At 45.9% G+C, this 24,007-nt stretch overlaps 2 protein-coding genes across 3 annotated transcripts; one reads left to right on the top strand and one right to left on the bottom strand.

Annotated features, from left to right (window-relative positions):
* The first annotated feature begins 3,113 nt into the window (after nucleotides 1–3,113).
* On the top strand, nucleotides 3,114–14,595 carry LOC120687577 (protein NETWORKED 1A-like). Of its 2 annotated transcripts, none has more exons than XM_039969592.1 (6): nucleotides 3,114–3,380; nucleotides 4,065–4,156; nucleotides 4,268–4,572; nucleotides 7,328–10,656; nucleotides 10,932–12,827; nucleotides 13,161–14,595. In XM_039969592.1, the coding sequence occupies exons 3-6, from the start codon at nucleotides 4,473–4,475 to the stop codon at nucleotides 14,298–14,300; spliced, it is 6,465 nt and encodes a 2,154-aa protein (XP_039825526.1). In that variant the 5' UTR covers nucleotides 3,114–3,380; nucleotides 4,065–4,156; nucleotides 4,268–4,472; the 3' UTR covers nucleotides 14,301–14,595. The 2 variants fall into 2 exon arrangements, with proteins under 2 accessions (XP_039825526.1, XP_039825527.1); XM_039969593.1 differs by lacking the exon at nucleotides 3,114–3,380 and adding an exon at nucleotides 3,447–3,773.
* Nucleotides 14,596–15,119: 524 nt separating this feature from the next.
* LOC120688939 (sulfate transporter 3.2-like) lies at nucleotides 15,120–17,346 on the bottom strand. The gene is made up of 4 exons (XM_039971283.1): nucleotides 17,013–17,346; nucleotides 16,365–16,924; nucleotides 16,154–16,270; nucleotides 15,120–16,052 (listed from the first exon to the last, which is right to left on the bottom strand). Exons 1-4 carry the CDS (start codon nucleotides 17,344–17,346, stop codon nucleotides 15,120–15,122), a joined length of 1,944 nt encoding a protein of 647 aa, XP_039827217.1.
* Nucleotides 17,347–24,007: the final 6,661 nt, after the last annotated feature.

The raw sequence follows: 24,007 nt of genomic DNA, 5'->3' as shown, positions 1-24,007 counted from the left end.
ATATTAGTAACACGTATATATATCTTGATATATTTCCCACGTATAGTATAAAGTATCTGCTCGGCCCCCCTTATTCAAAATTTCTGGTTCCGCCGCTGTCTAGGGGTGCAAATGCTACCATTTTTTGTCGATTAATTTATGGTATAGTGTTTGTTTTTGCCAACTTGATCACATTTATTTGTTGCCTTGTCAAGAACGGAACCTCGCAACAAAAGGAAAACCAGCGCGTGATTCACATTTGTTGGGGGGCAATGACAGTGCTATATATCATGGTTTGCCGTGAATTTTTATTTGTTCATCCATATTTTAAAACCGTTGGCAACAAGTATCCTGGAGACCCAGTTGTTGGTCAGCGAGAGCACATAAGAGTGAGTATACGATAATAGTGTGACAGACAAAACGAGTTCAGAACTAGTGGCGAATCTAGAATTTGGATTTAGGGAGGCTCATCTTTCTCTTCTTTCTTCCTCCTCTCTTTTTCTTCTTCTTATTCTTCCTCATTTTTCTCTTCCTGCTCTTGATTTATGGTTGAAAATTTTGTGTGGGTGTGGGTGGGGGTGGGGGGGGGGGCTTTTGGGGGGTTCCATGAGTTGCATAGGAGTAGGAGGGCTGGAACACTCCTAGCACTCTCTAGTTCCGCCGCTGTTCGGAACTTCGTATCCAGTGGCGGAGGAGGACGGTTGAAAGTTAAGGTATGGCAAGAAAAAAGAAAAAAAATAAAACACATAAAATTAGCAGAAACTCAGGGTAGGAAGAGAATAAAATACATAAAATGAGCATAAAAAAGGAGGAAATGCGCACAGGATGGGGAATTGACCCCGCGACCTCGTGTTTGGAGAGGCACAGCTGTACCATTGCGCCTCACATGCTTTCAAGTTTGAAGGGAAGTTACACAGATTTTGATAACTGAGGTATGGCTGCTGCCATACCTCGCCACATGAGGTCCTCCGCCGCTGTTCATATCTACTGTGGCCATGCACGTGATTCTCATGACTCATCTGAAGCTTTATTTTGTCCTTTTTTGCTTTTAAAATAATAAAAGCAGAATACTATATGCCAGTGCAAAAATATACGTATTTGATCAAATCTATGAATAAAATCCAAGAGAACGTGGTAGAACAAGTACAACTATGGATTTACTAAGCTTCGTTATACAGATTTTTGCCACGGGATTTGTATGGACTTCTTTACCATATATTTTCCGAACCAGTAAAGCTGCATTGCACAAGTACCATACAATCCAAATGTTTGCCCGCAGCAGGTGTATGATTTGGAATGCACGAGTTCGAATCTGTCATGCTCGCTGTGAGTGAGTGGCAGCTTACATAGTATGTTTTATCTATGAATAGAAACCAAGTGGAAGCTTACATAGTCTGTTTTGTCAATACTTTTTCTAGAACTTTTTTTTTTCTAACTGCGCAGGTCAACAAAATCTAAGAATCTGATAGTATTTTACCAATGTAGAATCACAAATAAATTATGGATCTTCCGAGCCAAGCGATTATGGATTTCCTTGTGGTTAGCAGTTATTGATTTTGATTGTACAATAAGTGGTACCAATGTTTTTTTTTACTAGACAGAGTATATGTCCTGATTATTTTTTTTAGAAAAGAGTATATGTTCTAATTGAATAGCTGATGAATAAAAAGTCGATCATATTAGTTGCATACGGCCGAGTGAGATATAAAGGCTACTGAAAATGAATGAAGTATAGAAAGACAAGAAAAAAAATCCTGCAATCAGCTTGATAAAGGTGGCGTACGAACTTGGACAAATTTAATTCTGTGTACGAGCAAAACTGAGGAAAAAAAGTGGTACCACGTATAGAAAAAGGAAAATGTTCCACGAGGCATTGACTGCTCTTTGAAAGGGAAGCCTCTTATAAAAAAAAAGGGAAACCTGGCGGTGCGTGTGTCCACGGCACACGGATGAGGAAACGGTTGAAGGGAACGTGACATTTGTCAGGGACACCTCTGCAGCCACATGGGGATCATCATTCTGTCCTCCCGATCCCCGTAACAGCCAATAACCAGCCGAAATAATCAGCGCCCTCCGATGATGGGTCGCATGAATGAACACGTCCGTCGGTAAGTGTACTCCAGTCCATTAAAAATACCATCAACGACAGGGACACGGCACAATGGGACGCGGCACGAATGGAATCGGTGGAGAGCCCCTCCAAGAAATAAACGGCATTTACCTGCTGTGATGGACGTTCAACCACTATGGCTGGACAGTATTTTTTTCTTTAACACAGTATATCCGAGAAACCGCAATTTGGATTATGAGTGGGTGTGCGAGCGTATGTAAGTGTCTGCGTCTGTATTATATTTAAAAATTATTTTTTGTTGGCATGCATGTGACCACAGGTGTTATATATGTTACATACCATCGTGAGTTTGTGATGCGCTAGATGATAATTTTCAATACACGCCTCTTATCGAGATGTCATCCTGACGCTAGGCGATAATTTTTAATAAACTCCTCTTATTGAGATGTGACTTTTCTAATGGAGGATTAGGACGTCGAATTTCTTCTTTTTTTTAAAAAAAAATAGTGGACGTGAAGGGCTTAGGCTAAGCAGGGGAAATGCTTGGTGTAAGAGCAAAGTCACAGCACACTTTTTATCCAATCATTTTCGTGTTAGATAACACCTTTACCTATTGGATAAAAGAGAAATGGGCTCATGCCGTCAGAATGTTTTCAGGTCCCGGTTGTGTCGAAGCGAAAGCAGAAAAGAAAATATATGATGCTAATGTTGCCAAGATGCTACTATACCCACCACTATTTTGCTGAGTTTATGCAAATGTAAATTGTTGCTGCGAGACAAGTTTTTTCCCCGAACTAGACAAGCAAGTATATTGACAGAAAATTCGTGCCAATACTGAAATATCCGTTAGAATCATAACGAGCATTTTTTTTTGGAAAAATACGCATCTTACTAATATGACCGTTGCTTCAAATAGACATGTATATACTCCTACATGAAATTCGTAATTCCCTCCCCAAATTGACGCCATCCCATTTATGACGCCAAAACACCAGCTCATTGGCATCACCTCCGTCCCTCTCTCCCTTCAAAGGCTGGTCACGACTCACGAGTAGTCTATTCCCTCCTTTTGTATCGTCCGTGGGGCCCGCTTGCTCGCCGCCTCCTACTGTGCGCCCTGCCCAAGCACGCAGCCTTTCTTCTTGGCACTACGCCGCAGCAGAGCAGGCTCCACAGACCAGACCAGGGAATAGACCGATAGGGAGAGGGAACGCAGCGCGGGGATGGGTTGAGAAAGATGGAGGGAGAAAGCGGGCAGCTTGGTGGATCTCGGCATCGCGCCTCCGCCGCCGCTCACTTGCGCCGCGCCTCCTGAGAGGCTCCACCCGGGGTATGCTTTATTGCTTTTGCTTCCCCCCCGCTGTGGACTCTGCTGCCCCGAGATTGGATCTTTGGTTCTTTTTTTTCCCATGCCGTGATTATTACCCGTTTATCGCTTTTCTTCGTTCGTGTCTTGCACCTGGATGCTCCAAAGATCCATCTTTTCGCGTGCTCCGTGATTCTACCTTTGCTGGGGATTGGATTGGCGGAATGGTTGGTGTTGACGGGTGGGTCTGGTTGGTGGGATAAAGAACAGCCAGCCGGCGTGGATCATGTGATTTATATCCCTTCTCTGTTCTCTCCGGTTGTTGAGTGGCGCCTCGGTGGTGAGATTTGCTTCCAAAACTTGCTCCTTTGATCCCTCCTTGGGTGCTGCTCGCCTGCTGCAGCGTCGCGGTTCGAGGTTGTTGCTCCCACCGGAAATTTCGTCTTCTGGGATTGTGTTTTCAGTCGTGTTGCGTTTCTCTTTGCAAAATCTTTGACGGGTTTGCTTTCTGGTTCTACCTGTTATCGTTTAGTCCGTGAAGATGAAGATTTTGATTATTGTTTACATTGATCAGACAACGGAAGTATTTCACCTTTGCAGCTTGCCGTGCCTATGCATGCACCGGGGTTTTCTCACCACCCAATTATTGAATACAGCCTATCAAAAAAAATTTCTGAATAGAGTGTTATTTTTTTCTCTTGATTTCAGGTTATTGATTGATTGACTTACTGCAGTGCGAATTATCCATATAATATCTTTCCAGTAGTTCAACTAATCCAAAGACTTGACAGTTGACACTGGTATGTACTAACTCATAGGCTGCCATGAAGTTGTTGAGTCCTGTTGATCATTTCTGCTGATAACTTGTTTCGTTGATCTTATTCACTCTGTTTGTCTCTGTAATTATGCAGGTAAAAGCACTAACAGATTGGATGGGAGCTTGCTGAATTATTACTGTACAAGCTAATTCCATCGACCCCACATTCTGAAAAGTGGGAAATTTAGAAATTTCACGATTTTGAGGATAAAATATTGTATTTCTGCACTTTTTTTGAGTGCTGAGGAAGCGAGGCATTATTTACTGGTTGGAGTAGTCTGTGTTTCTATCTTGTGCCAATGGCAGCTCTTGCTCGTCATGACTCAAGGCAGTACTCATGGTTGTGGGTCAGCCATATCAGCCCCAAGAACTCCAAATGGCTCCAGGAAAATCTCAGTGGTGAGTTCTTTTGCTGTCTTCAGCTCATTTTTCCTAATTTACTAGAAAAGGTGAAGGCAAAGCTGCCTGCTGAGCTCATGTTTACGCACTGCTTGTGCCCTGCCTATCACTTACTATTCACTCTGGAACTACATTTCTAAATTTCAATGCTCATGCTGTGGGTCATTGCATATGTAGCTTTCCAGCCCATCAAACAGTTTTCTCAATGTTAGTGTTTTGATATAAGAATTTGCACATATCGTATTTTAATTTGGAAAGCATGCAATATATTCACAATCTGATTCAACTTGGAAAATCAACATGGGCCTTAGACTGCCGTTCATATATGTGTCAAAAGTTTTCCTTTCATGTGAAAACTGAATCAATATTGGATGTGAAGTGCATTTGCAATCTGAAAAGAAGATATCATATGAAAGGATGACAAAATAACCTTTTCCTGGGGCAATCCCGATACCAGATTTATATATTCCTGTTTTACCATGGGTTGAAATGCTTGGCTGCCTTGGGTGTTTTTGTTACCTTGTGTAGAAACAGTTCTTTGGAAAAATCTGGAGTCACCTCTCCTCCTCACTGGTTACATATATATATATATATATATATATATATATATATATATATATATATATATATATATATATATATATAAGTCCTACATGGGCCTCTTGGGTTTGAATACATCATATATAGACACATACACAGCCCAAGTATATATACAACTCAACATTCCCCCTCAAGATGGGCGATAGATGTCTATCATCCCCATCTTGTTACATGATGTTATACATGCTTTGACTCCTAAACCCTTGGTTAAACAATCTGCTATTTGCTCACCAGAAGCTACATGACTCAGATTAAGTGTCCCATCATCCAATCGTTCCTTGATAAAAAACCGATCGATCTCCACGTGCTTAGTTCTATCATGTTGGACAGGATTTTGAGACCTTCTCATCCTTTCTTAGCCTCCTCAACTCTTCCAACTCAGCAGCTCGAATCGTGACCAAATCAGATGTACCTTCTCCAGTCATGGCAAAATTAGCTTTATAGCCTCTTCTTCCACCACGACTTCCAGCTCCTCTTGGTGCACCTCTGAAATTGCCCCTTCCTCTTCCACGGTTGGATTTAAATGGTTGACCACAATCACGACTTAAGTGGCCCTTCTCACCACAATTATAACATGTCCTAGTCTCATAGGGTTCTGTCATGGCAAGTTTCATTACCTTTCTCACCACAATCACGAGTTGGAGGTGAAACATTTTCTTTCATTACCTTTAGTCTACTCTCCTCTTGTGCCATGGCAGCTATAGCATCTTCTAAACCAGGAAGACTAGATTGATGGAACATAGCATTTCGTCTTCCCTCAAATTCTGGGTTTAAACCTCTTAAAAACTGGAGCACCCTTTTTTTCTCCACCCATTTCTTTACCCATGCCACACATTCTGGATGTGGCAATTCAATAGGGTCATAATGGTCTAAATCAGCCCACAACCGCTTCAGTTCAGCAACATAATCCATCAAGGATAACTCCCCCTGCTTGAGATGATAAATTCTATCATCTGTTTCTACCAGCAACATTACATTACCGGAGCCTGAAAACATCTTTGATACCCCTTCCCATATTCCAGAAGCAGTAGCAATAGTATCTACTGATCCAGCAATTGTTGGAGACATTGAGCTTAGCAACCAAGCAGCCACCAATGAATTAGTAGCATCCCATGATTTCCATTCATCACTCGCTTTGTCCTTTGGCTCAGCCATTTCTCCATTAACAAAGCCTTCAAGTTTTTTAGCCTTCAACAGCAACAATGCCCTCCTGGACCATGCCAAATAATTCTTTACACCTTCCAACTTGATATCAATTGGCATCAGCTGTAATTTCTGGACAGCTTCCACACGCGACACAATTTCCTTGCTTGAAGATGGAGCCTCATCTTTCTTTGCTGTAAGAAGTTCCACAAGTTTTCCAAGAACTTGTTCAATGCTTTGATTTTCACCCATGATTTATCACTGTTGCAAACAATCAGTTGCACAGAACAGCCCCCACAGCTCCCTTGCAGATCTATAGGCACGAGCCCTTCAACCTTCTTTCTCTCTCCAATAATCCCAGGAAAAGACCAAATACTTCACCTGCAGACGCCCCTTCTCTTTCCCCCAACACCAGCAAGCTATGCAGCCCCAAAATCGCGCAAAAAACTCACAGATTCAGTATAGAGGGGGAAACTGAGTCTGACTTCCACCGTCAAATCCCAAGCAACAACCGATTCAAACCCAACTGCTGCAGTATTCAACTTCACCTGCCGTTGGAGAGCTCACTGCACCACACACGAGCTCCCTTCCGCCAGCTGCAATCGGCGATTCAGGTAGCTCTTTCCGCCTCTACTGTAGCAGCACCGCTACAGTACCTGCGGGTCTCCAGATGGCTCTGACACCATGTAGAAACAGTTCTTTGGAAAAATCTGGAGTCACCTCTCCTCCTCACTGGTTATATATATATATAAAGTCCTACATGGGCCTCTTGGGCTTGAATACATCATATATAGACACATACACAGCCCAAGTATATATACAACTCAACACCGTGTCATTGAGATTGAGCAGTAACCAACATTATTCTGTATATATATATATGTGTGTGTGTGTGTGTGTGTACAATTTCATAACTATGGTAATCTGTTTGAAGATATGGTTGCAAACGGAAGGACTGCATTTGTCAGTGTGGTCCACGAACTAATTAATTGGCTCTCGTTTTGTGCAACAGATATGGACACAAAGGTTAAAGCAATGATCAAACTTATCAATGAAGATGCTGATTCGTTTGCAAGGAGAGCGGAGATGTACTACAAAAAACGTCCAGAGATAATGAAACTGGTGGAGGAGTTCTATCGAGCATACCGTGCGCTGGCAGAAAGGTATGATCAGGCCACTGGGGCACTTCGTCAGGCTCACAGAACAATGTCTGAAGCATTTCCAAATCAGATGCCGTCAGTGTCAGATGAATCACCATCTTCTTTCAGCCAAGAAATGGAGCCACAAACTCCAGATACGTCTACCTTCAATCGTGCACCATTTGATTCCGATGAGCAGAAAGATGGAGTTGGTGTGTCACCACAGCATTCCACCTCCAAGAGGAATGGTACACACCCTGAGGAAACCAGTGCATTGTCAAGTCAAAAAGGTCTAAAGTTGTTCCATGATTTTTCATCGAGTGGTGAAAATGCTCCTCGTGCTGGTTTTGATGGAAAGGCGCGGAAAGGTCTAACCTTTGAAAGCCCAGAAGGTAAAGGAAAAGAGGATATCAGCAAAGACATGGCAAATTTGCAACAGGAAGTTTCAAGACTATTAGCTGAGAGCCAGAAGCTGAAACAAGAGATGTTGTCAGAATCTGAGCGGGCAAATAAAGCTGAAAATGAGATGCAAATTCTTAAGGAGACAGTATTGCAATTGAATTCTGATAAAGACACATCTCTTCTGCAATGTAATCAGTCCTCTGAGCGAATATCTATATTGGAGTCTGAGCTCTCTAAGGCACAGACTGACCTCAAGAAGCTAAGTGATGAAATGGCTGCAGATGTCCAGAAACTAATTAATGCTGAAACACTCAATATTGCAATGCAGTCTGAGGCTGAGGGTTTGGATCTGAAGATCAAGATGCAACAACAAGAACTAGACCAAAAGCTTAAGGAATTGGAAAGTTTCCGTTTAACCTTCCAGGAGGAGCATGAAAAGCGCATGCAGGCTGAAAATGCTCTACTTTCCCAGGGGAAGGAGCTTACTCAATCTCATGAAGAAGTACAGAGGTTGATTGCAGAAATAAAGATGACAAATGAAAAGTTGAATGAGCTCAAGCAGACCAACGGGTACCTTGAGAACACTGTTTGTGAGCTGAAGAAGAATAATGAGAACCTTACTGAACAAAACCACTCTTCTGAGGTGCTTATACAGAAACTGCATGACGAGATAAATAAGCTCAAGGATTCAAAGAATGAACTTCAAAGCGAAATACAAAGGCTTAAGAGCATCATTTCACAGCTAAACACTGAGAAGAATGCAGCTCTACTTCAACACCAGCAGTGTGTGGAGCAGGTTTCAGTTCTTGAATCTCAGCTCTCAAAGCTACAATCAGAGCTAGAGGGGGCTGAGAAGAAAGTACAGTTGCTGACACAAGATCTTGAACAAAAGAGAGAAGAAGCGAACATTGTCCATGCCCGGCTACAAGATGAATGCCATAGGCGCACACAAACTGAAGCAACTCTTCTCATGACAGAGGGTATGCATTCCCAGTTGCAGGAGAAAATGGAAACGCTAACACAAGATCTTGACGGATCGACGAAGAAGCTGAGTGAGTTGGAAAACGACAAATTAAATCTGGAGAGCACACTGGAGGAACTGAAGAGCACCATTCTGGATTTGAACAAGGAGAAGGATGCAGCACTTCTTGAACAACAACAGTCATTGGAGAAAGCATCTGATTTGGAGTTAGAACTCTCAAAGATCCAGTTGGAACTGGAGAAGCATAAACAGAAAATCCAGTTACTGGAGCAAGAAATTGCACATAAGAATGAAAGTGTGGACAGCTTGGAGTTGAGTTTGAAAGATGAATGTGAGAAGAGACTTCAAGCCCAAACATCACTCGAGTCAATGGAGAGAATGTATTCTGAGTCTCAGGAAGACGTGAGCAGGTTGCATCTAGAGATTGAGAAGCAGAATCTTAAGTTGAATGAGTTGGAGAACTTATCATCTGAACTTCAGAAAACCATCCTACTTCTAAACAATGAGAAGGATGCTACCCTTCATGAGAACCAGCAGTCTGCAGCGAGAATATCTGATCTGGAATCTGCACTGACAGCTTTGAAGGCTGAACTGGAGCAGGTTGAAGGGAAAATACAGATATTGGAACAAGAACTCGAGCATAAGAAAGAAGAAGCAGATAACCTCCAAAATAGCCTACACGATGAAGCTCAGAGATGCGTTCAAGGAGAAGCATCTCTCCTTATGATGACAAATCTTCGCTCTGAGTCACAGAATGAAGTGAACAGGTTGGCGCTGGAAATTGAGAAGCTGACTGGCAATTTAAGTCAGGTGGAGAACAGTAAGATGGATCTTGAGAACATTGTAAGCAAGCATACGGAGGAGATCCATATTCTTCGTGAACAGAATATTTCTACTGAGCTTGTGATAAAGGACCTTAATCGTGAATTGGACGCATTGAAGGAATTGAATGTGAAACTTCAGGCAGAAATGGGTTTACACATAGGTGAAAAGGAAGCACTTCAGAGAGATTTTGCTTGCCAAAGGGATGAGAAAGAAAATCTAGAGGGGATGCACCACACTCTGGTTGATGAGATGGAAGCCCTGAAAACCAGTGCAGCAATGAACCAGAAGCTAATTGAGGAATTGCAAATTACGAACTTAAAACTGAAGGAGGTGTGTGCAAAGAATGAGGTGGAAAAGGCACTTCTCTCAGAAAAGGTCCAAGAGGTGGAGAAGCTATCTGACGAATGTTCACTCTTGGAGAACTCACTTTCAGATGCAAATGCTGAAATGGATGCACTGAGGGAGAAAATAAAAGCATTTGAGGCTTCAGAAAGCTCTCTGAAGGATATAATTTCCAGTCATGTTTCTGAAAAGGCTGTTCTTGCAACAGAGCTAGAGATTCTTGGTAAAAGTTTATCTGATGTTTCAGAGAAGAATTCCACCTTGGATACCTCATTATCTGATATGAAAACTGAGCTAGAAGATTTGAGAACAAAGCTGAAGAATTCTGAAGAATCCTGCCAGGCTCACCTCGCAAATAACTCAGCTCTCTCTGCTGAAATGGATGCGATGAGGGAGAATATAAAAGCATTAGAGGCATCAGAAAGCTCTCTAAAGGATGCGATTTCCCGCCATGTTTCTGAAACGGCTGTTCTTGCTTCAGAGCTGGAGATCCTTGGTAAAAGTTTATCTGATGTTTCAGAGAAGAATTCCATCTTGGATATCTCATTGTCTGATACAAAAATTGAGCTAGAAGATTTGAGAATGAAGCTGAAAGATTGTGAAGAATCCTGCCAAGTTATCTCTGCAGAAAAGAACAATCTGTTCTCTCAGGTACTTTTTTTTTGGAACTCCTCAGCTTAGTACAGCTTTAGTATGTTCTCTCAGGTACTTAATGATATAAATCTACATACTCAAGGTTTTTTTTATTGAAGTAGAAACTATTATTTTTACACTTTTATAATTTGATAAACTGTTCATGTGTAATATCCTTTCTGTACTTAAATTTCACGTCTAATATCCTTTCTGTACTTAAATTTCACGTCTAATATCCTTTCTATACTTAAATTCTTTCTCATCTAATGTCTTGAGTTAATTTTTCCTTTCAGTTGGAGAGCATTACAGTGATTATGAAAGCCCTTGAAGATAAGCATGCTAATCTGGAAGATAAGCACTCCTCTGTATCAAGAGAGAAGGATTTTGCAAATGATCAAGTAAGGGAACTGCAAGGTCAGTTGAGAATTAAAAATGAGGAATATGAAGTTGCAGTAAAATCACATCAACTGCAAGTAGAAAGTTACGAGAAACAGATTTCTTCTCTCCAAGATGAAAACCATTATATGGAGGAGGTGCTTCAACAGGAACAGCAGAAAAACATATGTGCTTCTATTAATACAGTTATCTTGGAGAGCAGTTTAGCTGATGAACAAGACAAGAAGGTTGCTCTTTTCACTGAATGCAAGAAGTATGCTGAGGCAAATCATTCTGCAACAATGTTAGTTTCAGAGCTGATGGAGGAAGCCAGATGTCATCAGGAGGAGAGAGAAACATTGCTAATGCATAATGAAAAACTGAGGGAAGGGATTTCACAGCAAATGAAGATTCTGAATATTTGCAAAGATTTAGGACCTGCTGATTTAGCAGAGGACGAAATTCTGTTGCAGACTGTTTCAGACGAAACCATTAACATTCTGAAACTTAAGGGTGAAACAGAAGATGTGAATAGGCTCATGTACACTGAGCTCTCAGTTCTCTCAACTGTTTTGCTGCAAGTAGGGAGGGATCTCAGAGATCTGCACTTACAGAAGTGTGCCCTAGAGAAAGAAGTGGAAACTGGAGCAGCAGAATCACTTTCTTTGCAAAATAGAAATCGCCAGATGTTGGAACAGAATGAACTGCTTAGGCAAAGATTACAGGAAAGCAGTGAGAGGGAAGAGGTTCTGAAAACTGAAGTATTTGACATACAAGAGAAGCTATCTTGCATAAAAGAGTCCTACCAGGTCTCACAAGATGAAGTTGCCGACCTGACCAAGACAAATGAGTCCTTGTCTAAGGAGCACCAGTTCTTGAGTGAGAAGTACAATTTCTTGGAAGATGAGAATGGTACTGTACTTGAAGAATGCATGATGCTTGAGAACTTGTGTTTATTCTTTAGGGGACATAATAATGAGATAGCATCTGCATTGGTTTCTCTTACCGATGAGATGGCTTTGTTGAGTTTGGCTAAGGGTGATCTTGATCTTGAAGTTAATGAGCTGAGCAGAAGGTTGACGGTGCTTGAATCGGAAAATAATCACTTAAAGGAATATTTCATTTACTTGCTAGAGATTCTGAGGACTCGTTTAGTCCTTTCAGAGTTTGATTTGAACACCAGTAAAAGTGTCTGCCAGGAGTTGTTCATTGAACTTGAGAATTGCATGGCACAGTTGATGCAGAAGGATGATGAGCTACTGGAAGTAGAAGAGAAGTTTCAGTTCTTGCAAGAAAAGAACCGGGAACTGTGTGGAGTTGTTGGGTCTCTTCAGGTTGCGATTGAAGGTGCTAAAGTGGTAAAAGGAGAACTGGAAAAGAAAATCACAATACTGAGTGAGCAGTGTACTACCAAGGATGATGAAATTTTGCTACTTCATCAAGCCAATGAGGCATTACAATCAGATGTTGAGCGATATGAAAGGCAATTTGTTGCCCTGATGGATGATGCAATTACCTCTTCAGTGAATTCTGCGGTCTATGAAGAAAAAGCACTCGAGCTTTTGATGGAAGGTAAAGATACAGAAATTAGTGCAATAACCCTAAAGGAGTTACTAATGAAGGAGATTTATTCACGTGATGCTCTCATTGAGGAGCTTCAGAAAAAAATGACTGGCATTCAGGAAGAACATGCAGAACTGAAAGCTGAGTCGAGCACACATCTAAATCTCATAGCATCATTGGCTGATCATGTCTGTGTACTGGAACAAAATACACTTTCTTTGTCAAAACCTTGTAGTACAGAAGGCAAAGAGGTAATCTTCCTTGTTTGTCCTTACTAATTAGACACCCTTTCAAAATCTTTAATGTAGTTTAAACAATGCTATTCTTTCTTTGAAGCAAAATTGACCAATGACCATTACTTATCCTATTATTATTGTTGTAATACTTGATTGTAATTTTAAGTTTTGTTACTGCTCTTCCAACTAGATCTCTTATTATTAGCTGGATATTTCTTTGGTAGTTCATGTACAATATGGTCATATGGATGTGACACTTTATCATGCACCTCCATTCATAGTACGCGTACGCATGATGCCATGATGAACTACAACCCCCCTTTTGACAACTGTTCTCTGATTGTTCAGGAAACTGTACGGGTGCCTCATGTGCAAGAGGGCAACAATGGGCTGGAATCTCACTGTTTACCCCGAGGAACTCCAGAGTTACAAGGGTTGATTGCAAGAATAGAAGCACTTCAGGTTGTTGTATTGAATGCCAAAGACCGTCAAGATCAGGAGTCTGCTGAGTCTGCAGCTAAATTGGTGGCAGCAAATACTGAAATTCAAGAGCTTAAAGCAAGAGGCAGCTCGCGCATGGAAGCTAAGGAAATATATTCTGACAATGAGAAACAAAAAGATGTTGAGGTCTCGAAAGGGAAGCAAGTCCAGATAATGAAGGACATTGAACTCGACAAAATATCTACATGTCCACCATATGGCATGGGAGCTAGCCTCTATCCCCTTGGCAATGGCGCAAATGCTGAGTTGGATGATGATATGCTTCAGCTGTGGGAGGCTGCGGAGACGAACTGCAAGAATCAAACAGCCAAGTCGTCGTCATCTGAGCACGACATACAAGCAGTTGAGGAGGTGAAGAGTGAGTACCCTTCTTCTGAGCTAGTAAGGGGAAGGGACCTCGGGATCAATAAGCTAGAGGTGTCAAAGGGACCTGTAGAGCCCCATGAAGTGTGGAGCAAGAGTGTACTCGAAAGGCTCGCTTCTGATGCTCAGAGGCTGTTGAGCATGCAAGCGAGCATCGAGGAGTTGAAGCGGAAAATGGAGGAACCAGCAAAGGGCAAATCCCCAATGAATTCCGAGTACAGTAGTGTGAGCACTCAGCTTCATGAAACGGAGGAATATGTCTTGGAACAGATCAATTTCAACAACAAATTGACTAGGAAGGCTGAGAATTATGCTGCTTTGTCAGATAATATGAACACTGAGCGAGAAGGGTACTCCAGCAGGAGGAAAATCTCCGAGCAGGTGCTGAAAGGGTCGGAAAATGTGGCAAGATTGGAACTCGAGCTTCAGAAGATACAGTACGTCCTGCTCAAACTTGAGGAAGAGCATGAGTACCGAAGGCTCAAGGTCTCTGACAAGCGCACCCGTGTGCTTCTTAGGGATTATTTGTATGGAAGGAAGGACCGTAGTGGCGGGCAGAAGAAGAAAAAGAAGAGGGCCCCATTCTGCGGCTGCGTGCGTCCTAAACCAAGAACTGAGCCCTAACCTTTTTTGTTCTCGCGGCAGAAGAAATAAAACGAAATTGAGATGCTGGCTCCTCTAAAAGGCTGGCAGAGTGTCACTGCTCTGGAAGAGCAAGTGATGTTGCTAGGATCCCATCTGTAATTGAGTTAGAATCTTAGCATTCAGAAGAAACTTGTGTATTATTTTTTTTGGTTTCCTGTCTAAATGAGGCCATTTTAGCTAGCTCAATATGTTAAGCCTTAGATATCAATGTGATATATATCAAGCCATCAAGGCATTTTATTTCTATTTATACATGCTTCATATTGATGGCCAATGCAGTGCATTTTCCTTGCAGGCTCAGACTGCAGCGGTAGTGCATTTGATATCCAACCCCTATCCCAATTTCCTTCAGATTCTGCAGAAGTTAGGCAATCTCCTGTTTCAAGTAATGAAGTAAAATCGGTTATTTCTGTTTCTGTTAATCTCCTGTGATATAAAAGGCATCATATTGTGTGTGTGTGTGTGTGTGTGTGAAAACATTTATTTTCGGTACTACTTTTGTTCACAAGTATGCAGTGGTTATGGTGCTGTACCTTGTGCTGCTGTTTGGTGCCTAGTACTGAAGTTTCAGATAAGGTTACTGCTCTTTGCAACTGTACACGGCAGATATGAAAATTTTGTCGCACCAATGTAGTTTTTCACCTCCAAATTCATGATTTCAGATTAGCATTAGAAGTTAAAAGCTGCTCTTAGCAGAAGTATACAGTATTGAACTCTGGCTCTACCAAAAAAGGGCCTTGTGGCCGTACTTTCAGTGATCAACTTGGCCAGCCAAGCTGGTGTTCAGAGCTTCAGAGTTCAGACCATCTCATCAGGAGACACGGTTCCAAACTTGCAGTTGCTCTGCGCGTAGTCGCAGGCCTCGGCCACCGTGAGGAAGATCCACTCGTCGCCGACGAGCTGGAGCACCTCGGATTTGTCCAGCTTCCTCATGATCTCGCTCCCGGGGTTCGCCAGCGCCATCTGCAGGCGTCTCTTGTCGAGGCTCTTCTTGAGATCCTCCACCATCTTGGTCCCGCACGAGTCGATGCTCGTGACGGCTCCCATGTCCAGGACGACGCACCGCAGGCTCTCCTCGCCGGCGGCCCTGATCCTGTCCTCCTCGTCGTCGACCCACCGCGCGATCCTCTCCCGCAGGTAGCTCGCGTTGGCGAAGTAGATGGGCGAGTCGATGCGGAGCACGAGCACCCCAGGCGTGCCCCGGGCCGTGGCGTACTGGTCCATCCTCCGGTACACCGTGGTGCCCGGCACCCTCCCCAGGGCCATCGTCCGCGGCCGCGCGACGGAGAGCAGGATCCGGAGGACCAGCACCGCGACGGCGACGACGAGGCCGATGTCGACGCTGGCGAAGACGACGCCCAGGAAGGTGCCGAGGCAGACGCAGAAGTCGACCTTGTCCACGCGCGCGAGGCGCGCCGCGGCGCGGAGGTCGACGACGCCCAGCATGGCGGAGGCGATGATGGCCGAGAGCGCCACCTGCGGCGTGTGGCGGAAGAGCGGCGTGAGGAAGAGGAGCGTGGCCAGCACGGCCAGCGCCATGACGGCGTTGGACGCGGCCGTCCGGCAGCCGGCGTCGCGGTTGACCGCCGAGCGCGAGAAGGGCCCCGCCGTGAGGTAGCAGGAGGCGCAGGACCCCGCCATGTTCATCGCCCCGAAGGCGATCATCTCCTTGTTCCCGTCGACGTGGTAGTTCTTGGCCATGGCGAAGCTCCTCGCCACCGCGGACCCTTCCTGCACGGCGCAAACCATGCATCAGATCATTAGTTATCTTGTACACGAATTGAACCAAGCGGCAGATAGATAGACAAGAAGGCGATCGACGACGTGCTTACAGCGAGGGAGATGATGCCGGTGATGATCCCGGTCTTGGCGGCGAGCCACGTGTGCGGCGACGAGAAGAGCAGGCTGTGGATGGAGGACGGGTTTATGCCCTTCTTGATGGAGCCGATCTACACATCATCAGTTGAGGTTGCCAAGTTTAGTCATACAGTGAATCTCGTGAAACAAATCACGCACTATGATCTAGTCGATGAGTGAGCTTACCGATTGAATTCCGTGCTTCTCCCCATGGATGAGGTAGACCAGAACGGTGGAGAGGATGACCGAGACCAACGGCGCCGCCGCCGATACCCAGAACAACTTGGGCCGCCTCTTGCCCAAGTATCGAGTGATTTGCAGGAAGAGGAAGAGGCAGCATCCAAGAACAAAGGGTTGCCAGTGCCACTGGCCCGTCTGGGAGAAGACGGAGGCCAGGATGGCGGGGAGGCCGGTGTGGTGGGTGAAGTGCGGGAGGCCGAGGAACCCCCTGAGCTGGCCGAGGCAGACGACGGTGGCGCAGCCGCCCATGAAGCCGACGATGGCGGCGTGCGAGAGGAAGTCGACGAGGAAGCCGAGGCGGAGCAGGCCCAGCGCGGCCTGGAAGGCGCCCGCGAAGAAGGTGGCCGTGAAGGCGAGGCGCGCGTACAGCGCCGGCTCCGAGGCGGGCGGCGCCGCCGGCCCCAGCGTGGAGGCGAAGAGCAGCGAGCCGACGGCCATGGTGCCCACCGCCAGGTCCCGCGAGCTCCCCAGCACCGTGTACACCAGCGCCGGCACGAAGCTCGAGTCTGCAGCAAAAGGGCCAGTCAGACACTCGCACGATCGATTACAAGTACTAGATCTTGATCGGGACACTAGCGAGCTAGTAGTACTTACAGAGGCCGATGACGGGGTCCAGTCCGGCGAGCCTGGCGTAGCTGATGCCCTGCGGGACGGCGAGGCTGGCGACGGTGAGGCCGGAGACGACGTCGGCCCGGAGGTCGGCGAGCGAGTAGGACGGCAGCCACTCGAGGCAGGGGAGCGCGTAGCGGAGCGCGGCGAGCGCGCGCGCCCGGCCCGCGGGCTCGCGCGCCACGGCGCGCCACGGCTCGTCCGGGAAGAGCGTCTCCCGGAGGCCGGCGCCGACCGTGCGGAGGAACGAGCGCGGCGGGGGCACCGGCACGCGCGGCGGCGGCGCGACGGCGACGATCTGGTGGCTCCTCATCACCATGCTGGCCGGCGTGCACGGTGATCGGGCGGCGAGCGGTGCGCGTGCTAGCCGCCGGATCTCTCTGCTGGTGCCTAGCTGCCCGGCGTGCGGAGATGATGATGATTTGGGCCGGTGATCGTTGCGAGGACGTAGACGGGAAGGATGAACACATATATATAGTGATAGGGTGCGCGTTGGAGGGACTCCGATCCTACCCTCCTACTCGTACTCGGCTGCTCTGCTCCTACTCGGAAGTCTTTTTTTTTTTTTGGGAACAGCTCCTACTCGGAAGTCGGAACAGCGTAAACATTCTGCTCAACCTAGCGCCTCGTACCCACCCATTCGAATCACCGTTGGATTGGATTTCCGAATCTTGGCGCACCACAGGTTAAGGTTAGCTAATTGCTCTGTTACAGTTAGAGCGGGGATGGCGGCGGCGGGCGTCGAGGCGGCGACGGCCGGAGCCCCGCTCGCAGACGGAGGTCGAGGCGGCGGTGAGCGGAGCCGCTGCCCGCTGATTCCGTCAAGCCCGTTTTCTTGGCTGTGGTTTCACTGGATAGTAGACAGAGATAGTGGAAATCTCGTTAATCCATTCATGCGCGTCACTAATTAGATGACGAGGCATTTGGCTATCTTAAGAGAGTCATAGTTACTCCCGCCGTTTACCAGGGAGTCGAGGTGGCAGCGGGCATCCAGGCAACAGTGAGCGGAGATGTCCGCGGCCGCGGAGCGGCCGCGTCTTCCCCAACTCTTGTGGGTTTAAAAGAGAAGGGGCTCGGGGTAGGCATGCCGGCCAGGCGGTGGGTGGCAGGAGGGCGGCTTTAGGGTTCTGGCGGTGGTGGAGGCGGCCGGGCCAGGTCGGGGTGGGGGCGAAGCACCCATAACCGCGATTTGCCTATTGTTACATGTTCCATTACCTAAAACCTGTTGTGTTTAGTCGCACCAATCCTAAAGTCTGTTGCATCTCCCGACCGTCGATTCCCTATGGGCACATAGCACTAGATTCAGTAAATCCGCATCGGTCGGAACAGAGGGACCCGGCCACCGGCGGGCCGGTGGTGGCCAACCCAACCCAAGCCAATGCCCAATGCAAGGGTAGGCTACCATGTGCGACGGCCGAAAGCCCAAGAGGGGGCTCAAGCTCCTGTATATTTATGTACATACAATACGGTTTCTGACCAGCTGATCTATGTGATCGCAGTCTAAGACGTCAAAAGTTAAATATTAAAGGTGCTGCAAGTAACTTTGCTAAATTTTTTGATGTCAGCACTTGAGATTCTGAAGTTGTTATGACTGCAGATTATTGTCCAAATATTTTGGTTGCTTATCGAATCCTCTTAATTGTACCTGTGACTGTAGCTCTAGCTTAAAAAAAAATTCTCATGACTGAAGTTGTTGAACAACTCTTTGAGATTTCGTTGAAATTGTTCGTTTGGATATGTCAAAAAAAGATTAAATGGCTTTGCAATGTGGAATATTGTAGCAGCACCGTCTAAATTAAACCGGCTTAAGTGCACTAACCATCATCTTAATACTTAATAGAGTTACTGTGCACTTAAAACAGTGTAATCTGACAGGCTGTCGGGTAAGTCCCGATTAAACTACTGTACTCCAGGATCACAATTGCACTAGTAGACTCGTACGAAGACGAGCACACTCCAGGATCACAATTGCACTAGTAGACTCGTACGAAGACGAGCACATGTGACACAAGCATACAACAAAACCAAATTAATTTACAACACTGAGTTTTACAGATAAGTTCGATATATCAAATACAGTGTTTTTAAACATATAGCGGAAGTTTTAAACGGGTTTCCAAATACAATACGGTAGATGCAAACGACGATAAAAGGTGAGCTCCACATCCTGCCCACCGATGTGATGCCGACCTGCCCGACCTTTACGGAGAAGACGGAACCCACTCAACAGTCCACCCAGGAAGAAATGATTGTCCAATCCAAGACGCACAGACCTCCTCGAAGTCAGCGGAGACACAACCTGCTAAAAGGGGTTACAACAACAACCCTGAGTATACTAATACTCAGCAAGTCTTACCCGACTATGGTATATACTTAGCCGACTCCTAGACATGCAAAGCTGTTTGGCTCTGGAGTTATTTTGCTAAAAAGCTACTAATAGTGGATCCTTACTTTCAGTATTTTAGCTCAAGTTTATTATACAAATACTGACTAAGTTTGCCTAAACATCTAGAGCACGCATGGTTGATCACATTATCTTTTCAGAGTACCGCAGCCATACCTCATATTCTCAACTTTCCATTTCTAATTCCATCATTTACTACGATGTGACAGAGAGATCAATGTTCTCATATCCGCGAGTCACGGCGAATCGATTCGATTTAACCTTGCAAGGTAGACCTAACCAACACGACACATGTAAACCCCGTCGGGCCACACGCATCAACTGTTTCCATCGTTACCACGACATCTGAATCGCGCCTGCTAAAACCCAGGTGTTGGGCCCCTCACGGTGAACTCCCAGAGAACCCGAAGGTGGCATCCATCCAACACCCGCCAACTCCCACGCCCAGCGTAGCAGGTAGGGATTCAAAGTATCGTTGTAAAGCGGTACACAGCTTACCGGTTTCGAGTACCTCCTACTTCCGGCATGTGGTTAGTACTGTTCAATCCTCGATCAGTAGTGCCAACAATGGTACGGTCCTCAATCGACATAGGCGGAGACTCACTTTCCATACCTTCCATATCCATAACCAAATTCATCTCCGCCCGTTCTCCATTTTTCCTTTCTTTCCCAATGATTCATTCTCTAGCAACCCTTTCATAAGTAACAAGGACCTATATCTCGCGAGTGACACGAATCACTCGACTTCTACCGAATCCTGATTAAGCATTGCAACACTAACGACCTATACACTAGTAGAGACTCATAGGTACCTAGGGAGAGACATGTATACTAGGGTTTCATTCAAATCCTAGAAAACTTAATGCACAATACTTAAATAATAACATTGAATACTGAAAGTAGGGGTTATGCTCCGGGGCTTGCCTTGCAGGTCAGTAGGTTAGTGATTTCTTCGGGAGCTTGATCAACGACTTCTCCTGGCTGCGGTTCTCCTGCGGAAGGCTCCTAGACCGGCTCGGCAATCAGCTCGTAGGCGACTTCGGTTTCAGCGTCTATACGAATAAAATATGCCATGCATGAGACTCATGAAATGATGCAATGAAATGCAACACACGCAAATAGAAGCATAGGCATGACCGATAAACAGCATCCCAAAACTATGGTTCAAAGGAATGATGTAGTGCTGAGATGGGGTTTCGGTTGCTAATTCCTTTTAGCCTGAAGTGTCTCCATCAAAGAAGACTGGAGTTGCCCTTGCTCAAATCAAGCTCAACTCTAAGGTAGATAATAAGTGTTCTAAACCTCAGCAGCGATTAAACAAGCCTAAGAAAAACCACCTAGCAAAAGGGTGTGAACTACCCATTACAAGAGTCTAGCAGGTAGAATATGAAATTATGAAGCTATTGCAACTGGTTTTGCATTTTTAGGATTTTTCTAAGAATTTCTATGAATTTATGAAATATCACCAGAAATAAACAATAAAGAAAACATTAGGGGGGGGGCTGACAGCCGGGCCCCACATGTCAGTGGGCGCCGGCCCAGCCCCCAATTCCCCCCCTCCCCTGTTTTTGCCCGCGCCACTGCTGGCGCGCGGCCAGGCGGTTCGCGGCGGCGCTCCCCTCGCCGGCGATGGCCGGCCGGCGGCGCGGCTTGGTCGAGCTGCGGCCAGGGCGGCCGGGGAAGACAGGGGTGGCCGGCGGCCGAGTAGGGCGCGCGTGGAGGCAGGGCATAGGGGCGCGCACGGCCTGGCGGCGGCGCACACGGGGCAGAGGGGGCGCCGCCGCGTTCCCCGCCGGCGGGGGCCGGCCGACGGCGCTGCGGCACGGGCCCACGGCCAGGATGGGCAGGCGGGCCCGGGGTGAATGGCAGGGGCATGGGGCCCCGCGCAGGGCGGCCCCGCGGTGTGCGCGTGCGGCGCGCAGAGCCCGCGCGGCGGCGCGACAGCGAACCGGCGGCGGTGGCGGCGGATTCGCGCGGGGAAAGGGTAGGGAAGGAAGAGGGGGTCATGTACGAGCTCACCGCGGGTTCGATTTGGTCGGAGAGTGGTCGGAGGAGTGGGATCGACGGAGAGGGCGGAGCTCCGGTGAGCGGCAATGGCGGCCGGCGGTCTGCGGGCCTGATTCCGGCCGGGTTTGGGCGCGGCCGAGCTCGGGAACGAGTGGAGAAGGCAAAGGGCGAGGCGAGGGAGGCTCTCACGCGAAGGATTCGAGCAGGGCAGCGAGGAGATGGCTGGCGTAGCGAGCGGCGGCGGCTCTGCTTGGTTTGGCTCGTCTCGAGCTCGAGCAGGAAGAAGAAGGGGAGCGAATGAACCAGAACGCGGACGTCGAGGAGAGCGGCGAAGCTTCGAGGCGAGATGGCGTTCGCCGCGATGGCCGACGTGTGGCGTCGCCGGTCGCGGTATGGGCGCCGGGGCGTCACAGTGCCGAGCACAGGAGAGCACAGTGAACGATTTTTGACCAAAATTGACTCGCGTTTGACCGCCCAAAACTCAAAATTCGATATAGGAACTTGAAATTTGGCCAAAATAAAAGTTGTAGAGCAAAAGAAGATCTACAACTTTCGTTTTGGGCGAAAGTTGATTTGAGGCTCGGATCAAGGAGAAAAACGTAGTCGAACACGGCTAAAATGATGTTTAACACGCGAACTCGGTTAACGCTAATGACGCGCTTAAGCCATGATTAGCGATTAAACACGGGTTTAGCGAGCACAATTAACACAGGGGTGTTACAAATATCAAGAAGGCTATAGCAGACACTATTGATCTCAATACTGTCTTAATGATTTTGCGTCAAGAAACGCCAGAAGAAGTATCTTTTTTGAGCCAATAGATATTATGGAGTGCAAACATATAGTAATCAAATTAATTTTAGATGTACAAATAAACTATTGTTTTAGTCTATAATGTTTCCCGATAATTATCAAACATGTTTAATGTTGCAAGAATACAAGGCAACCTTTTTGAGTATTCTCCACAAAGCAATAAGAAGATATTTTCATGTAGTACTCTAGAATTAGTAATAAATAAATTAGAAAATCTTGTAATATTTAGGAATTCTCTAAAAGGGGCACGTGTCGCCTTGGACTATAAATAGAGGACTCCCTCCTTACCATGCCATCTATCTAATTGTATGGTAGATGAGTAGGGTGAGTGCTAGCATAGTCACAAAGAGAGGATGTGTTGTGTAGTCTTGTGTAATACTATTGTGTTGTAATAAAAGTTATAAAATAAATATTTTGTAAGTGTTAATCTCCTAGTTTTTAAGTACTTAGTTTATAAGTTGTGATCTATTGTAGGGTGGCTCTGCCACTCGGGATAAAAAAAGGATCTGAATTTCATCATAGAAATGCTCTACCTTCCGGAAGCCAGCTTCATCTGTTGGTAGGCTCTGCCACCCGGAAGTAAGAAATCGACTCTGCCGTCGAAAGAACCTTATACACTAAATAACTAGAAATTGAAAAAACTAACTGACTCTAGAATGAGTTAGTGTGTCGTACTCGGCTGCTCCCATTAGGAAGTCGGATGTCTGAACAGAGGGACCGTGGCCACAACCCAACCCAAGCCAAGCCAACAAAATAGCGGAGACATGCTTGCACTACTACAAACTAGATTTATATAGTGGTAGCAGGATGCGTGTTGGAGCGAGTCCGATCCCGCTCCTACTGCTCCTACTCATACTCGGCTGCTCCCAGGGGCGGACCCAGTATTAGGACATGGCCACATGAGTGTCAAGGAAAAGTGTTACAAAGGAGAAAAGATTCTGCGTCGTACGATCTGTAGATTTGGAGAGGTGGTCGCGTGCCACGGTTGAAAATCTTGTTGACTGAGGAAGGAGAGATTGACCAGATATTTTAGCTTCGGTTTGGCAATAGTTATCTTATTTTTAGAATAGTTTCTTATTTCTTAAGATAGAATCGTGCTTTGCCGTAATCAGCTAGGATTGTGTTAGCGTGGGGTATAAATATGAGTCCCCGGCTATTGTATAGATTGATACACATCCAACCAACAAAACTTTACTACTTGCAATTTACTTTCTCGTCAGCGACTTCGCCACCTTTTTTTTTCTTTTCCGCGAGTTCTTTCAAGCTGATCAAGGACGCCTCACATTCGAGCGACTTGGTTTACTGGTAAGTGTTTGTTTTACCGAGTAAATCTGAGCTTTAGCTATCGGGTGTATCGTTGTTGCTTCGTTTAGATCTATTCAAAATTTATCGAATTCATCTAAGCTTTGATCTCGGGCGTATCGTTGTTTTATCGTTTAGATCTATTCACAACTTACCCAGGTTAGTGATCTGTTTAATCGGCTGTAAGCCCATTGTTTATCACAATAAACTTTATAAAGCTGATTAGATCGGTTGCAAGCTTAGCTTTGTACAGATCCATACATTCGTGGGTTTATACACTGTTACCTGACACGTGTCGGTTCTAGATCTAGCAGTCTAGTTGCATATCGGTATAGGCAGCTCATTGCCAATTCCTTGTAGATCGCTTTTATTATACACTTTTCATACCCGATCTGTTGTCGTTTTCTGTATCGACAGAATCTTACCGATACACCATGTAAAAGTGATTCGGAAA

Source organism: Panicum virgatum, chromosome 9N (genome assembly GCF_016808335.1).
Source record: "Panicum virgatum strain AP13 chromosome 9N, P.virgatum_v5, whole genome shotgun sequence".
Taxonomy (NCBI): Eukaryota; Viridiplantae; Streptophyta; class Magnoliopsida; order Poales; family Poaceae; genus Panicum; species Panicum virgatum.
This window is presented reverse-complemented; position numbering and strand designations above follow the sequence as displayed.

Excerpts from the sequence above, each read along its gene's own strand:
- LOC120687577 (XM_039969592.1), top strand. The coding sequence starts at position 4,473 with ATGGCAGCTCTTGCTCGTCATGACTCAAGGCAGTACTCATGGTTGTGG. Across the intron at positions 4,573-7,327 it reads GCTCCAGGAAAATCTCAGTG|ATATGGACACAAAGGTTAAA; the intron begins GTGAGTTCTTTT and ends TTTGTGCAACAG. Across the intron at positions 10,657-10,931 it reads AGAACAATCTGTTCTCTCAG|TTGGAGAGCATTACAGTGAT; the intron begins GTACTTTTTTTT and ends TTTTCCTTTCAG.
- LOC120688939 (XM_039971283.1), bottom strand. The coding sequence starts at position 17,346 with ATGGTGATGAGGAGCCACCAGATCGTCGCCGTCGCGCCGCCGCCGCGC. Across the intron at positions 16,925-17,012 it reads GGACCCCGTCATCGGCCTCT|ACTCGAGCTTCGTGCCGGCG; the intron begins GTAAGTACTACT and ends CTTTTGCTGCAG. Across the intron at positions 16,271-16,364 it reads AGAAGCACGGAATTCAATCG|ATCGGCTCCATCAAGAAGGG; the intron begins GTAAGCTCACTC and ends GATGATGTGTAG.